At 42.6% G+C, this 16,366-nt stretch overlaps 1 protein-coding gene across 4 annotated transcripts in view; it reads left to right on the top strand.

Moving 5' to 3' along the window:
* The first annotated feature begins 982 nt into the window (after positions 1-982).
* The window catches only part of LOC120985159, a 65,552-nt gene continuing 50,168 nt past the window's right edge, over positions 983-16,366 (top strand). For all 4 annotated transcript variants that reach the window (XM_040413486.1, XM_040413489.1, XM_040413487.1 and 1 more), the window contains exons 1-2: positions 983-1,072; positions 15,570-15,878. In XM_040413486.1, coding sequence (XP_040269420.1) covers positions 1,015-1,072; positions 15,570-15,878 — 367 coding nt within the window. In that variant the 5' untranslated portion in view covers positions 983-1,014. The remainder of the gene's footprint in view (positions 1,073-15,569; positions 15,879-16,366) is intronic.

Below are 16,366 nucleotides of genomic sequence, written 5' to 3'. Positions count from 1 at the left end.
GAGGTTCCTGCGAGTTCCTCTACTATTTGTACAAGTTGTTTTGATTTGTCTAAAAAACTTAATAAATTCAGAGTAAACATAAAATAAACATAAAAAGAAATTAAAAAAATAAAATCCCATCGATTGCAATAGTATGTTATTGCAGTCTGTGTTATAAGTGACCAGAGGATTGCCTGTTCAAGTCTTCTATGGTTACTAAAATTACAGTAAAAAAATACACGTAAGACAACAAAATTATAAAAAATTAAAATCACCAGTTTTACATAAATTAATCTACATTTACAATAAAAATAAATAAATAATAGTTATCACCAGGTTGAAATATATTTGAACTATTAAAATATGAAATATTTATTCTGCACAGCGACTGCTGTAATGGAGCTAGTTTGGTCCCATTGCCACCCATAAAAACTAAATAAAAAGTGGTCAAAAAGTGGTATGTATCCTCAATGAGGCCAACATAAACTACAGCTTGTACTTAAAAAATATAAATAATAATACAAGCCCTCAAACAGCTCAGTAGGTGAAAATATAAAAAAGTTATAGGTGTCAGAATATGGTAATGCAAGGCAAATTTATATTTCTTTAGAGGTTTTTATTATTAAAAAAAAAGTAAAGCAAAATAATAAAAACTATATAAATTTGGCATTGCCGCCGAAAGTAAATCTTCATAAGGCTGTGAATGGAAAAGTAAAAATATTATGGCTATTGGAAGGCGAGAGGGATAAAACAAAAAAGTGAAAATAAAAATTGGCCCGGTTCTTAAAGTGTTAAAGGACACTGCCTGTGGGAAATGAAGAAGTTAATATTATATGTTCACACTAATTTTACATAGCAACCATTTAATGTATTGTAAGTTCCTAAACTCAAAATCGTTTGCTATAAGCAACCTATTGGGTGAAGACTGCATGACCTGATAGTTTTCAGGACTTGAGGATGGGTGGGTCATTAGTTGTGAAGTGAAAGTGCTGCACAGTACAACGCCTCTTTCATTACTCTTTGTGGATCATACTGATGAAGATGGCATACTACTCTCAAATTCTCTCTGTCTGCTTAATGATATTACCTACAGGTGAGTGTAAATATTTAAAATGTTGGTGCCTACACATTATGGAGCTTTTCCCATTCACACCAGGCGTTTTTGGATAAGTATAGTAATGAAGGGCAGGCACTCAATTTATGGGTTCATGAGAAAGTGAGATTTTATTTAGAGAACAATTTAAAATACTAAACATTCATAAAATTCATAAAACAATGATAATAACAGTCTTATAAAAATGGCAATAATTTTTCACCGCAATAACTATGTCACTTTTATAGCAGCACCTAGGTAATTTTGTAACAGCAATTAAGTAGCAGCACTTGTTCACAGTAACAAAGATAATTTTGTAGCAGCAACTGAAATGCTTGAACCAGATATAAGGACGACATAATGTGGAGTATGCTTGACCACTGAGGAAGGAGCGAGTCTACGATCCGAAACATGTTTGGGTGAACAAGCATACAAATCGAGGATCACAGCACTGGAGCGCTCCAAAGAGATACCCACGGTTAACTGACCTACTTCTATATAAGCGGAACACCGGCAGCTGATTATAAAAGCGAACCGAATACTGGAGGGGCGAACCGGAACCAAGCAGAGACGCCGCCATACCACGAGGGACGCTGACTTCTCACTACAGCTGCGATCTGAGTTTTTCTAAAGGATCAATATAAAGGTCGGTCTGTGCTTAATATCTATGCGGGACGCCGCATTAGGAGACAACCGTGAGTAAAATCATCTCTTTCTATATAACAGAGGAACCACTGGCCACACAAAAAACGTGACTGTACTTAAAGGGTGCGTTCATCTGCACCGTTTAATAAAGGAGACATTGAGTTATTATTATCTCCAACAGCCACCATTATTAAATATCGGTGCCATGACATGCTGAGACTTTCTTATTGCACATATACTGCACGTTCTAAAGGATGAACTATTGCTAAAACCAATCAACAATCAACTACAGAGATTCCCTCTATTAACTGCTGTAAAAAACATTATTGTAACAAGCTGCTGCTACAAAATCATTTCAGTTGCTACTACAAAATTATCTTTGTTACTGTGAACAAGTGCTGCTACTTAATTGCTGTTACAAAATTAACAAGTATACATATTTATAGGTGCTGCTATAAAAGTGACATAGTTATTGCGATCAACTGTTGAAAAATTATTGCCATTTTTATAAGACTGTTATTATCATTGTTTTATGAATTTTATGAATGTTTAGTATTTTAAATTGTTCTCTAAATAAAATCTCACTTTCTCATGAACCCATAAATTGAGTGCCTGCCCTTCATTACTATATTTTCTAAATTTACCATAATTGACAAGGGTGAGTCATATTGGGCAAGAGCACCTATTTCCAGAAAACCAGTGGAGAGCCGCCTTTCTGTTATATAACTTTTTGGATAAGTGCTTATCCTTGATCATATCGCTTGGGAGTTTCTATTTTGGTTTGCAACTAAATGAATTTGAGAAATTTCATTTCTAGTTGTGATTGAGGTTGTCACTGAACTGTTCAATAATGGATTAACATTTATACATGACTGATGCTTTTATATGGTTATATTAGCTTATCAATCCATTCATCCATCTCTTCATTAGTTGCACTGCATGCACAGTACCATACCTTTTTTCCGTAGTATCTCTTGTAACTGTTATTTCTTCAATGCTACATTTTGCAATTCGTTGTAACAATTAGGAATACAAAAGTGTCTCAGTTTGTTAGCTCTACACATATTCCCATGAGTTGCATAGTTGGTTGGTCCATATTCCAGATTCCTCCCTTGTCTGGATGGTTTTTCACAGTTTTTAAAGGGGTTTTCTGAGATTTTAACCACCTCAGCCCCCCTAGCTTAAACCCCCTCAACGCCTCAGGACCGCCGTACGCAGGATTGCGTCCTGGCGGCGGCCCTGCTATTCTGGGTGGACGCATATACGCGTCATCTCGCGAGAGGCGAGATTTCCTGTGAACGCGCGCACACAGGTGCGCACGTTCACAGGATCGGAAGGTAAGCGAGTGGATCTTCACTCTGCCAGCGGCGATCGTTCGCTGGCAGGCTGGAGATGCGATTTTTTTAACCCCTAACAGGTATATTAGACGCTGTTTTGATAACAGCGTCTAATATACCTGCTACCTGGTCCTCTGGTGGTCCCTTTTGTTTGGATCGACCACCAGAGGACATAGGCAGCTCAGTAATAAGTAGCACCAAGCACCACACTACACTACACCCCCCCCGTCACTTATTAACCCCTTATTCACCCCTGATCACCCCATATATACTCCCTGATCACCCCCCTGTCATTGATCACCCCCCTGTCATTGATTACCCCCCTGTAAGGCTCCATTCAGACGTCCGTATGTTTTTTACGGATCCACGGATACATGGATCGGATCCGCAAAACACGTACGGACATCTGAATGAAGCCTTACAGGGGGGGTGATCAATGACAGGGGGGTGATCACCCCATATAGACTCCCTGATCACCCCCCTGTCATTGATCACCCCCCTGTAAGGCTCCATTCAAAAAAATGTCTGAATGGAGCCTTACAGGGGGGTGATCAATGACAGGGGGGTGATCAGGGAGTCTATATGGGGTGATCACCCCACTGTCATTGATCACGCCCCTGTAAGGCTCCATTCAGATGTCCGTATGTGTTTTCCGGATCTGATCCATGTATCCGTGGATCCGTAAAAAACATACGGACATCTGAATGGAGCCTTACAGGGGGGTGATCAATGACAGGGGGGTGATCACCCCATATAGACTCCCTGATCACCCCCCTGTCATTGATCACCCCCCTGTAAGGCTCCATTCAGACATTTTTTTGGCCCAAGTTAGCGGAAATTTTTTTTTTTTCTTACAAAGTCTCATATTCCACTAACTTGTGTCAAAAAATAAAATCTCACATGAACTCACCATACCCCTCACGGAATCCAAATGCGTAAATATTTTTAGACATTTATATTCCAGACTTCTTCTCACGCTTTAGGGCCCCTAAAATGCCAGGGCAGTATAAATACCCCACATGTGACCCCATTTCTGAAAGTAGACACCCCAAGGTATTCGCTGAGGGGCATATTGAGTCCATGAAAGATTGAAATTTTTGTCCCAAGTTAGCGGAAAGGGAGACTTTGTGAGAATAAAACAAAAAAAATCAATTTCTGCTAACTTGTGGCAAAAAATAAAAATTTCTATGAACTCGCCATGCCCCTCATTGAATACCTTGGGGTGTCTTCTTTCCAAAATGGGGTCACATGTGGGGTATTTATACTGCCCTGGCATTTTAGGGGCCCTAAAGCGTGAGAAGAAGTCTGGGAGTCAAATGTCTAAAAATGCCCTTCTAAAAGGAATGTGGGCCCCTTTGCGCATCTAGGCTGCAAAAAAGTGTCACACATCTGGTATCGCCGTACTCAGGAGAAGTTGGGGAATGTGTTTTGGGGTGTCATTTTACATATACCCATGCTGGGTGAGAGAAATATCTTGGTCAAATGCCAACTTTGTATAAAAATATGGGAAAAGTTGTCTTTTGCCGAGATATTTATCTCACCCAGCATGGGTATATGTAAAATGACACCCCAAAACACATTGCCCAAGTTTTCCTGAGTACGGCAATACCACATGTGTGACACTTTTTTGCAGCCTAGGTGGGCAAAGGGGCCCACATTCCAAAGAGCACCTTTCGGATTTCACAGGTCATTTTTTACACATTTTGATTTCAAACTACTTACCACACATTAGGGCCCCTAGAATGCCAGGGCAGTATAACTACCCCACAAGTGACCCCATTTTGGAAAGAAGACACCCCAAGGTATTTCCTGATGGGCATAGTGAGTTCATGGAATTTTTTATTTTTTGTCAGTTTTTTTGTGGAATATGAGACTTTGTAAGAAAAAAAAAAAAAAAAATCATCATTTTCCGCTAACTTGTGAAAAAAAATTTCTATGAACTCACTATGCCCATCAGCGAATACCTTAGGGTGTCTACTTTCCGAAATGGGGTCATTTGTGGGGTGTTTGTAGTGTTTGGCCATTGTAGAACCTCAGGAAACATGACAGGTGCTCAGAAAGTCAGAGCTGCTTCAAAAAGCGGAAATTCACATTTTTGTACCATAGTTTGTAAACGCTATAACTTTTACCCAAACCATTTTTTTTTTACCCAAACATTTTTTTTTATCAAAGACATGTAGAACAATAAATTTTAGAAAAAAAATTATATATGGATGTCGTTTTTTTTGCAAAATTTTACAACTGAAAGTGAAAAATGTAATTTTTTTGCAAAAAAATCTTTAAATTTCGATTGATAACAAAAAAAGTAAAAATGTCAGCAGCAATGAAATACCAGCAAATGAAAGCTCTATTAGTGAGAAGAAAAGGAGGTAAAATTCATTTGGGTGGTAAGTTGCAATGGTGAAAGTAGTGTAGTGCAGAAGTGTAAAAAGTGGTCTGGTCATTAAGGGTGTTTAAGCTAGGGGGGCTGAAGTGGTTAATGACCAGACCACTTTTTACAATTCTGCACTACACTACTTTCACGGTTTATTGCTCGGTTATACAACTTACCACCCAAATTTCTTCTCACAAATACAGCTTTCTTTTGGTGGTATTTGATTGCTGCTAAGATTTTTCGTTTTTCCGATATTAATCAAAATAGGCCGCAATTTTCTAAAAAAAAGTGTATTTTTAACTTTCTCTGGTTAAATTGTTCAAATATAATTACATTTCTATACAAGTTTGTGTCAGAATTTATTGTGCTACATGTCTTTGATAAAAAAAAATCCAATAAGTGTATATTTATTGATTTGCGCAAAAGTTATAGCGTTTACAAACTATGGTACAAAAATGTGAATTTACGCATTTTGAAGCAGCTCTGACTTTCTGAGCACCTGTCTTGTTTCTTGAGGTTCTAGAATGCCAGGATAGTATAAATACCCCCCAAATGACCCCATTTTAGAAAGAAGACACCCCAAAGTATTCGCGGAGGGGCATGGTGAGTTCATGTATGATTAGATTTTTTTTCACAAGTTAGTTGAAAATGACACTTTCTGAGAAAAAAATAAAATAAATAAAGTTTCCATTTCTGCTAACTTCTGGCAAAAAAAATTAAAAATCTCCCACGGACTCACTATGCCCCTCAGTGAATACCTTGGGGTGTCTACTTTCCGAAATGGGGTCATTTGTGGGGTGTGTTTACTGTTCTGGCATTTTGGGCGAGGCTAAATTGTGAGCAACCCTGTAAAACCTAAAGGTACTCGTTGGACTTTCGGCCCCTTTACGCACCTAGGCTGCAAAAAAGTGTCATACATGTGGTATCGCCGTACTCAGGGCCGGTGCAGCCATATGGGCGAACTAGACGTTCGCCTAGGGCGCCGTCCTGCAAGGGAGGCTGTTCTAGCAGCTCCCCACTCCTCCCTCGTGCGCCCTCTGTGATGCCCTGGTGGGCTCCCCCTGACTGGGGCTGCAGCCCTGGGCGAGTGACTCTTGAGCCGCCCCCAGCGCCGTTACAGGGGGGCCAGGAGGTGGAGGTCCGTCTTAAAAATGGCAGAGCAGGCATCTGCTTACCCTGATGGCAGGTGCCTGCTCTGCCAGTAAATTACCGGAGGAGAGGAGGCGGGCGGCAAGGGAGGCTGTTCTAGCAGCTCCCCACTCCTCCCTCGTGCGCCCTCTGTGATGCCGGAATATGACGTCATTCCGGCCCCGGCATACTAAACGGTGCGCTGGAGGACTGAGGAGCTGCACCACACTGGACCCCAGGGAGGTGAGTGTTTAAGTGTTTGACTGAGTGAGTGTCTGCCTGTGTATTTATGTCAGTAAGTGAGTGTATGTATGTCTGTCTTTCTGTCAGTAAATGTATGTGTGTCTTTCACTGAGTGTCTGTGTGTGTATGTCAGTGAGTGAGTGTATGTCAGTAAGTGTGGATGTCTGTCGGTCAGTAAGTGTCTGTATGTTTGCCAGTGAGTATATGTGTGTGTTTGTCTGCCAGTGAGTGAGTGTCTGTCAGTGAGTTTCCATGTGTGTGTGTTTTTCAGTGGGAAGGTGTGTGTCTGTCAGTGAGTATGTCTGTCAGTGAGTTTCTGTGTACGTCATTCAGTGAGTGTCTGAGTGTGTGTCTGTCAGTGTGTGTGTGTGTGTGTGTGTGTCTGTCAGTGAGTGTATGTGTGTCTGTCAGTGAGTGTATGTGTACGTCATTCAGTGAGTGTCTGAGTGCGTGTCTGTCTGTCAGTGAGTGAGTGACATGAGGGGGCGGCAAAAATCCTTGCACCGGCCCTGGCCGTACTCAGGAGAAGTAGGGCAATGTGTTTTGGCGTGTATTTTTATATAAAAGGAAAAAAGAAAAAAGAGGAGGCAGCGCCTCGTGTGTAGAACCTTAAAGCACTGTGTATAAGCACAGAAGCTACTGATTATGCTTACCAGAAGGGGTGTATTTTTACATATACCCATGCTGGGTGAGAGAAATATCTCTGTAAGGCCTCATGCACACGACCGTATTTTTTCACGGTCCGCAAAACGGGGTTCCGTTGGTCCGTGATCCGTGACCGTTTTTTCGTCCGTGGGTCTTCCTTGATTTTTGGAGGATCCACGGACATGAAAAAAAAGTCGTTTTGGTGTCCGCCTGGCCGTGCGGAGCCAAACAGATCCGTCCTGAATTACAATGCAAGTCAATGGGGACGGATCCGTTTGACGTTGACACAATATGGTGCAATTTCAAACGGATCCGTCCCCCATTGACTTTCAATGTAAAGTCAGGAGTTAATATACCATAGGATCGGAGTTTTCTCCAATCCGATGGTATATTTTAACTTGAAGCGTCCCCATCACCATGGGAACGCCTCTATGTTAGAATATACCATTGGATTTGAGTTACATCGTGAAACTCAGATCCATAGTGATGGGGACGCTTCTAGTTAGAATATACGACAAACTGTGTACATGACTGCCCCCTGCTGCCTGGCAGCACCCGATCTTTTACAGGGGGCTGTGATCAGCACAATTAACCCTTCAGGTGCCGCACCTGAAGGGGTTAATTGTGCTGATCATAGCCCTCTCTAAGAGATCAGGGGCTGCCAGGCAGCAGGGGGCAGACCCCCCTCCCTCCCCAGTTTGAATATCATTGGTGGCCAGTGTGCGCCCCCCCCGGCCCCCCCTCTATTGTAATATCATTGGTGGCCAGTGTGCGGCCCCCCCCCGGCCCCCCTTTATTGTAATTTCATTGGTGGCCAGTGTACGGCCTCCCCTCTCCCCCCCCTTCCCGATCATTGGTGGCAGCGGAGAGTTCCGATCGGAGTCCCAGTTTAATCGCTCTGGGGCTCCGATCGGTAACCATGGCAACCAGGGCGCTACTGCAGGCCTGGTTGCCATGGTTACTTAGCCGTTACTTAGCCGGGAGCTCCTCCTACTGATAAGTGACAGATCATTAAGCAATGCGCCGCACAGACCTGTCACTTACCAGTAGGAGCTCCCGGCCGGTCACAGACAGCGCAGCAGCCAGCAGGTAAGTATGATGCTTCTAATATTGTAATATTGCGTCCTGGTTGCCATGGTTACCGATCGGAGCCCCAGAGCGATTAAACTGGGATTCCGATCGGAACTCTCCGCTGCCACCAATGATCGGGGGGGGGAGAGGGGAGGCCGTACACTGGCCACCAATGAAATTACAATAAAGGGGGGGCCGGGGGGGGGGCCGCACACTGGCCACCAATGATATTCAAACTGCCCCCTGCTGCCTGGCAGCCCCTGATCTCTTACAGGGGGCCACCAATGATAATAATACAATAGAGGGGGGGGGGGGCCGGGGGGGGCCGCACACTGGCTACCAATGATATTACAATAGAGGGAGGGGGGGCGGGGGAGGCCGCACACTGGCCACCAATGATATTACAATAGGGGGGCGGGCGGGGGGGGCCGCACACTGGCCACCAATGATATTACAATAGAGGGAGGGGGGGGGGGGCGGGGGAGGCCGCACACTGGCCACCAATGATATTACAATAGGGGGGCGGGGGGCCGCACACTGGCCACCAATGATATTCAAACTGGGGAGGGAGGGGGGTCTGCCCCCTGCTGCCTGGCAGCCCCTGATCTCTTATAGGGGGCTATGATATGCACAATTAACCCCTCAGGTGCAGCACCTGAGGGGTTAATTGTGCGGATCACAGCCCCCTGTAAGAGATCGGGTGCTGCCAGGCAGCAGGGGGCAGTCATGTACACAGTTCGTAGTATATTCTAACTAGAAGCATCCCCATCACTATGGGAACGCCTCTGTGTTAGAATATACTGTCGGATATGAGTTTTCACTAAGTGAAAACTCATCTCTGAAAAAGCTTTTATGCAGACGGATCTTCGGATCCGTCTGTATGAAAGTAACCTACGGCCACGGATCACGGACGCGGATGCCAATCTTGTGTGCATCCATGTTCTTTCACGGACCCATTGACTTGAATGGGTCCGTGAACCGTTGTCCGTCAAAAAAATAGGACAGGTCATATTTTTTTGACGGACAGGAAACACGGATCATGGATGCGGCTGCAAAACGGTGCATTTTTCCGATTTTTCCACGGACCCATTGAAAGTCAATGGGTCCGCGAAAAAAAAAAACGGAAAACGGCACAACGGCCACGGATGCACACAACGGTCGTGTGCATGAGGCCTAAATTACATCTTTTCCCATTTTTTTATACAAAGCTGTCAATTTACAGAGATATTTCTCTCACCCAGCATGGGTATATGTAAAAAGACACCCCAAAACACATTGCCCTACTTCTCCTGAGTATAGCGTTACCACATGTGTGACACTTTTTTGCAACCAAGATGCACAAAGGGGCCGAAAGTCCAACGAGTACCTTTTAGGAGGGCATTTTTAGGCATTTGGATTCCAGACTTCTTCTCACGCTTTAGGGCCCCTAAAGTGCCAGGGCAGTATAAATACCCCACATGTGACCCCATTTTGGAAAGAAGACACCCCAAGGTATTCCGTGAGGGGCATGGCAAGTTCACAGAAGATTTTTTTTTTGGCACAAGTTAGCGGAAATTGATTTATTTATTTTTTTCTCACAAAGTCTCCCTTTCCGCTAACTTGTGACAAAAAGTTCAATCTTTCATGGACTCAATATGCCCCTCAGCGAATACCTTGGGGTGTCTTCTTTCCAAAATGGGGTCAATTGTGGGGTGTTTGTACTGCCCTGGCATTTGAGGGTCTCCGCAATCATTACATGTATGGCCAGCATTAGGAGTTTCTGCTATTCTCCTTAGGCCTCATGCACACGACCGTTGTTTGGGTCCGCATCCGAGCCGCCGCTTTGGCGGCTCGGATGCGGACCCATTCATTTCAATGGGGCCGCAAAATATGCGGACAGCACTCCGTGTGCTGTCCACATCCATGGCTCCGTTCCTCGGCCCCGCTAAAAAAATATAACATGTCCTATTCTTGTCAGCGCTTTGCGGACAAGAATAGGCATTTATATTGCCGGCGCCCATTCCGTTCCGCAAATTGCGGACCGCAAAAAACGGCACGGTCGTGTGCATGAGGCCTTATATTGAGCATACGGGTAATGAGATTTTTTTTTTCCGTTCAGCCTCTGGGCTAAAAGAAAAAATGAACGGCACAGATTTCTTCATTCGCATCGATCAATGTGGATGAAAAAATCTCTGCCAAAAAATGTGCAAAAAAAAAAAAAGAGCTGCGATCGCTAATAAAGATCCAAAAAGCTCAAAAGTGATCTTTATAGCGCCGCAGCGATTTGCAGTGATCAGAAAAAAAAAAACATTTCTGTCACTGCGGTGGGGCGGACTGAACGCAAGTGTGCGCACAAGATCAGGCCTGATCGGGCGAACACTGCGTTTTTTGTAGAGCCTAAGGTGACCCTAATGTACTGATATAGATCTGATTGCGATCAGTCTTGATCACTTACAGATACTATATAGTACTAGTGCTGATTAGCGACAGCGATGATGCTAATCAGCGACTAATCAGTGACTGCGGTGCGGTGGGCGCTAACTACCTAACAAGTGGCTAACTAACTGGCGGTGATAAGGGACCCTTAGGCCCCATTCACACGTCCGCAATTCTGTTCCGGATTTTGCGGAACAGAATTGCGGACCCATTCATTTCTATGGGGACAGACTTTGTCCCGCTCGGATCCGGAATTGCGGATCTGCACTTCCGGGTCCGCACTTCCGTTCCGCAAAAATATAGAACATGTCCTATTCTTGTCCGCAATTGCGGACAAGAAAAGGCATTTTCTATATAGTTCTGGCAATGTGCGGATCTGCAAAATGCGGAAAGCACATTGCCGGTGTCCGTGTTTTGCGGATCCGCAAAACACATACGGACGTCTGAATGGAGCCTTACAGGGGGGTGATCAATGACAGGGGGGTGATCAGGGAGTCTATATGGGGTGATCAGGGGTTAATAAGTGACAGGGGGGTGTAGTGTAGTGGTGCTTGGTGCTACTTACAGAGCTGCCTGTGTCCTCTGGTGGTCGATCCAAGCAAAAGGGACCACCAGAGGACCAGGTAGCAGGTATATCAGACAAAACAAAACAGCGTCTGATATACCTTTCTGGGGTTAAAAAAAATCGCATCTACAGCCTGTTTACCTTGCGATCCTGTGAACGCGCGCTCCTGTGTGCGTGCGTTCACAGGAAATCTCGCGCCGATGCGTCCAGGAGGAATAACCCGGCCGCCCGCAGGACGCATCCCTGCGTTAGGCGGTCGGGAGGTGGTTAATACTGATGATCTATCCTCAGGATAAGTCATCAGTATCTGACTGGTGGGTGGCCGACACCCAGGATTCCACCAATCAGCTGTTTGAGAAGGCAAGGAGTTCCTGTGAACGCTGTGGCCTTCTGGCAGCTTACCAAGCATAGCACCATACATTGTATAGCGGCTGTGCTTGGTATCGCAGCTCAGCCCCATTGAAGTGAATGTGACTGAGCTGCGATAGCAAGCACAGCTGCCAAATAATGTATGACATTGTGATTGGTAAGCACGTAAAAGGCTGCTGCGTGGTCGCAGGTGTTGGACCCACACCAATCAGATACTGATCACCTGTCCTGAGGATAGGTCATCAATATCAAAACCTCAGAAAAACCCTTTAATGTTTATTTTTTTAAATTCTATTTTTCAACAGTAACATGTATTTAATTGAAGACACTTTGTTTAATACATGGAATGTGTGTCTGTAAAATGTGTCTGTGAAATACTGTTACACAAAGAGTGCAAAACTTTTCACCAGATTGATTTTAGTCTTTCCACTTGTCAGCTATAAATAAGAGCCTTGAAGGCTCAAAAAACATAAGCAGGAAACCATTGTTATTGGATTTTAATGTATGAAATAAAAGTCACGCTTTACCATGTATGGTGCAGGACCTTTTTGCCCTTTTGCTTAAATTCCTATCTGTCACAATACACCATGCAGCATGTGCAATCTAAAGCATGTTATAGAACAGGAGGAGCTGAGCAATTTTATATATAGCTCTGTAGGACATATTCAGTAAAACTTGCAGTTTTTTCATTTCATTTAGTTTTTAAAATTTTTCATTCTTTTCATGCATAAAAGTCCACTCCCTGCTTCACTATTCAAGTGCCAGCACTCTCATCGTGCCTGCTGGGCTAAACAGTGGATCACCAAGGTCAGGGAATGATAATTCCACAGTCCCTGTGTTCTTGAGCAAAGCACAGCAGGTGACTAGATGTTATCACTGTATTGTTCCTGCTCCTAGGGAGAACATGTGTTCTCCATTCACCAGGGGAACAAGGCTAGGTAAGTGTTATTTTTTATTTTATTAACAGCACGGGGGCCATCACTACTGTAAGGGGACATTAAAAGGGGCATTTTACTGTGTGGGGCCACTAAGGGAGTATTCTACTGCAAGGGTGCACTAAATGGGACATTCTACTGTGTGGGGACACTAGAGGGGGCATACTACTATGTGGCAACACTAAAGGGGTTATTCTACTGTGTGGGGGCAATAAAGGGGGAATACTACTGCTGCGGCACTAAAGGGGGCATGTAACTGTGTAGGGACACAAAGGGGGCATAACTACTGTGTGAGGGCACTAAGGGGGCAATATACTGTGGGTGGGCCCAAAGGGTACTGGGGAGGATTGGGACATGTATAGATAGACATTGGGTGAGGTTAGAGGCATGGCTTAGAGTGTCGCTGATAATGTCCCTCCTTGTTAAAAGTTGGGAGGTATGGGGTCAGATTTCTGACTACTGCCAGTACTATTACAACTTACTCTGCAATTATTACATTTTTTGACATTGGAGTTGTAGGTAGTATTTCTATAGTTTTTTTTCCTTTTTGTCGTGTTACATGTTTAGATACTATAGAAATATTGGTTGCAAGTTGATGAACTTATGGCTTTTTTCAACCATATTAACTATGTAACTATGTAAGTTCGAATACTATTTCATTACCAACAAAGGAATACAGACTGGATGCCCGTAAATCTCAGCTGTGAGAAGTATTGTCAGCATGGCAAAAGGCCTCGATGGTAAGGTTTGTCTTTTTGCTGATGACACAAAGATATGTAACAGGGTTGATGTTCCTGGAGGGAAACGCCAAATGGAAAAGGATTTAGGAAAACTAGAAGAATGGTCAGAACTCTGGCAACTGAAACTTAATGTGGATAAGTGCAAGATAATGCACCTGGGGCGTAAAAACCCAAGGGCAGAATATAGAATATTTGAAACAGTCCTGACCTCAGTATCTGAGGAAAGGGATTTAGGAGTAATTATTTCAGAAGACTTAAAGGTGGGAAGACAATGTAATAGGGCAGCACGAAATGTCAGCAGAATGCTTGGATGTATAGGGAGAGGTATAAGCAGTAGAAAGAGTGAAGTGCTTATGCCGCTGTACAGAACACTGGTGAGACCTCACTTGGAGTATTGTGCGCAGTACTGGAGGCCATATCTCCAGAAGGATATAGATACTCTAGAGAGAGTTCAGAGAAGAGCTACTAAACTAGTACATGGATTGCAGGATAAAACTTACCAGGAAAGGTTAAAGGACCTTAATATGTATAGCTTGGAAGAAAGAAGAGACAGAGGGGATATGATAGAAACTTTTAAATACATAAAGGGAATCAACTCGGTAAAGGAGGAGAGCATATTTAAAAGAAGAAAAACTACCACAAGAGGACACAGTTTTAAATTAGAGGGGCAAAGGTTTAAAAGTAATATAAGGAAGTATTACTTTACTGAGAGAGTAGTGGATGCATGGAATAGCCTTCCTGCAGAAGTGGTAGCTGCAAATACAGTGAAGGAGTTTAAGCATGCATGGGATAGGCATAAGGCTATCCTTCATATAAGATAGGGCCAGGGACTATTCATAGGATTCAGATATATTGGGCAGACTAGATGGGCCAAATGGTTCTTATCTGCCGACACATTCTATGTTTCTATGTTTCTATGGGTGAACTCAAACACGGCAGATTTGCTGTATAAATTTCTGCAACTGTTCCATTTCTCTAAATGGAAGCTGCAGCAATCCATATTCTTTCCACCAAACCTTAATCAATTTAGTTTCAGAAACTTCTGCAACAGGTTTGTGAATATCCCCCAAGAGTTTGTCTTTAGATGTGGACAAGATGTTTGGGGTTTTTTCCCCAAAAAAAAGGAGAACGCAAATTTAGATAGAAGGGCAGCATCAATTAGTAAATAATGAAAGATAAGGTCATATACATACTTACAGAAGTCTTTATTTGGATATTGAAAGCGGGAAGTAATGTCAGAAAACGACGTCAAGACAGAACCAGAATATAGATGTTTAACTGTTAGAGGACCGTGCGATTTTCCATTTTTGCGTTTTCCAATTTCACTCCCTGCCTTCCCAGAGTCCTAACTTTTTTATTTTTCTGTTTACATAGCTTATTTTTTGCAGGACAAGTTGTACTTTCTAATGGCACCATTTACAGTTGCATACAATGTAATGGTGCAATTCTGACAGCAACACTGTACTCACTAACTAGCCGCTGAGAAGGTAGAGTAGAGGACCAATCAGCTCTTACAATAAGTATTACACGCAGGGACACATGCAGAAGGCTACTTTTTCCTGTAATGAACCAGATATCTACTTATAAATCAGATGTAGGGTGGCAGCTCGCAGGGAGAGAAGAGGCAAGTTAGGATGCCTTCCTCTGCATACGGGTGACCATATTCAGTACAGTACACACTGAAGACAGAATTTTCTTAGCAGTGCTCATTTAGAGAGTTGCAAAGAAATCACTTTAAAAGCTGACAAAGGTTGACAAAATTGACTAATAAAGTATATGACAAAAAGTCATTAGATCACTTTCCCTACACATTTGAAAATAAATAAAACCGATTGTTACACTTGAGAATCATCCAACAGTTTTTTCTCAAATTGATTTTGACTCCAAAGAACAAAAGCTTCCAATAAAAGATATTAGAAAATCTATTGTTATTTCAAATACACTTTTTTCATTAATCGAAACAAAATTAACCTTTTTAATTAACCCAAATGATCTGCTAATATTAACATCCTGTGTCATCTTCTTTGCAGCTTTTTATGCGAAAACCAACAAGGCTGCAGATAAGATCCTTGTGTCAAGTGGTGATCATATCAATTTAAACTGCTCTATAGATACAAAGTTGGAGAAATACACTGTATTCTGGGAATTCCTCAACATGACCGGATACAGAATCACAAAAGAAATTTATGCTGACCGTAATGAAAGAAATGCTGACACATCATATAACATTGATCAGGCCCAAATATATGATATTGGGAAGTATAACTGCACCATACATAGGATAACACCACCACCTAGCAAGAACTTTTCAGCGTCTCTTATCAATCTCTCTGTCCAAGGTAATGTAATACAATAAAATAATGCTATACATAAAATACACTCAATTTACTGATGAACAGCTTTTGTATTATTCTTGTTGCACATATTCATATTACCGACAAGTATTCACATTCCTGACATATTTATTATGCCAACATTGATTAAACCTACACACTTATTCAAATTGTGCACAAACATGCCAGGCTTCTATAGAAAATGCCTATTTCTTAGTGTCTCTTCTTTCCTTTGTGTTTCAAAGTAAAATATAAAGGATGGTTGGGAAGAATTGGCTGATACCCACAATATCATAAATGTAGATATACAGTAGTATCTATCTAACACAGTATATACAAGCATTATTTATGGTTAATATATATAGCTAATCAATAGATTAATTAGACCACATTTAGCCATAGAAGGTATACAAAAATGAAGAACAATGCTTACAAATGTTCATTTTCTATAGAGAAACAAAGCAGCAAAAAAAATAATTAAAAAAATTGTACTT

The sequence above is a fragment of the Bufo bufo genome, chromosome 1 (genome assembly GCF_905171765.1).
Source record: "Bufo bufo chromosome 1, aBufBuf1.1, whole genome shotgun sequence".
Classification (NCBI taxonomy): domain Eukaryota; kingdom Metazoa; phylum Chordata; class Amphibia; order Anura; family Bufonidae; genus Bufo; species Bufo bufo.
This window is presented reverse-complemented; position numbering and strand designations above follow the sequence as displayed.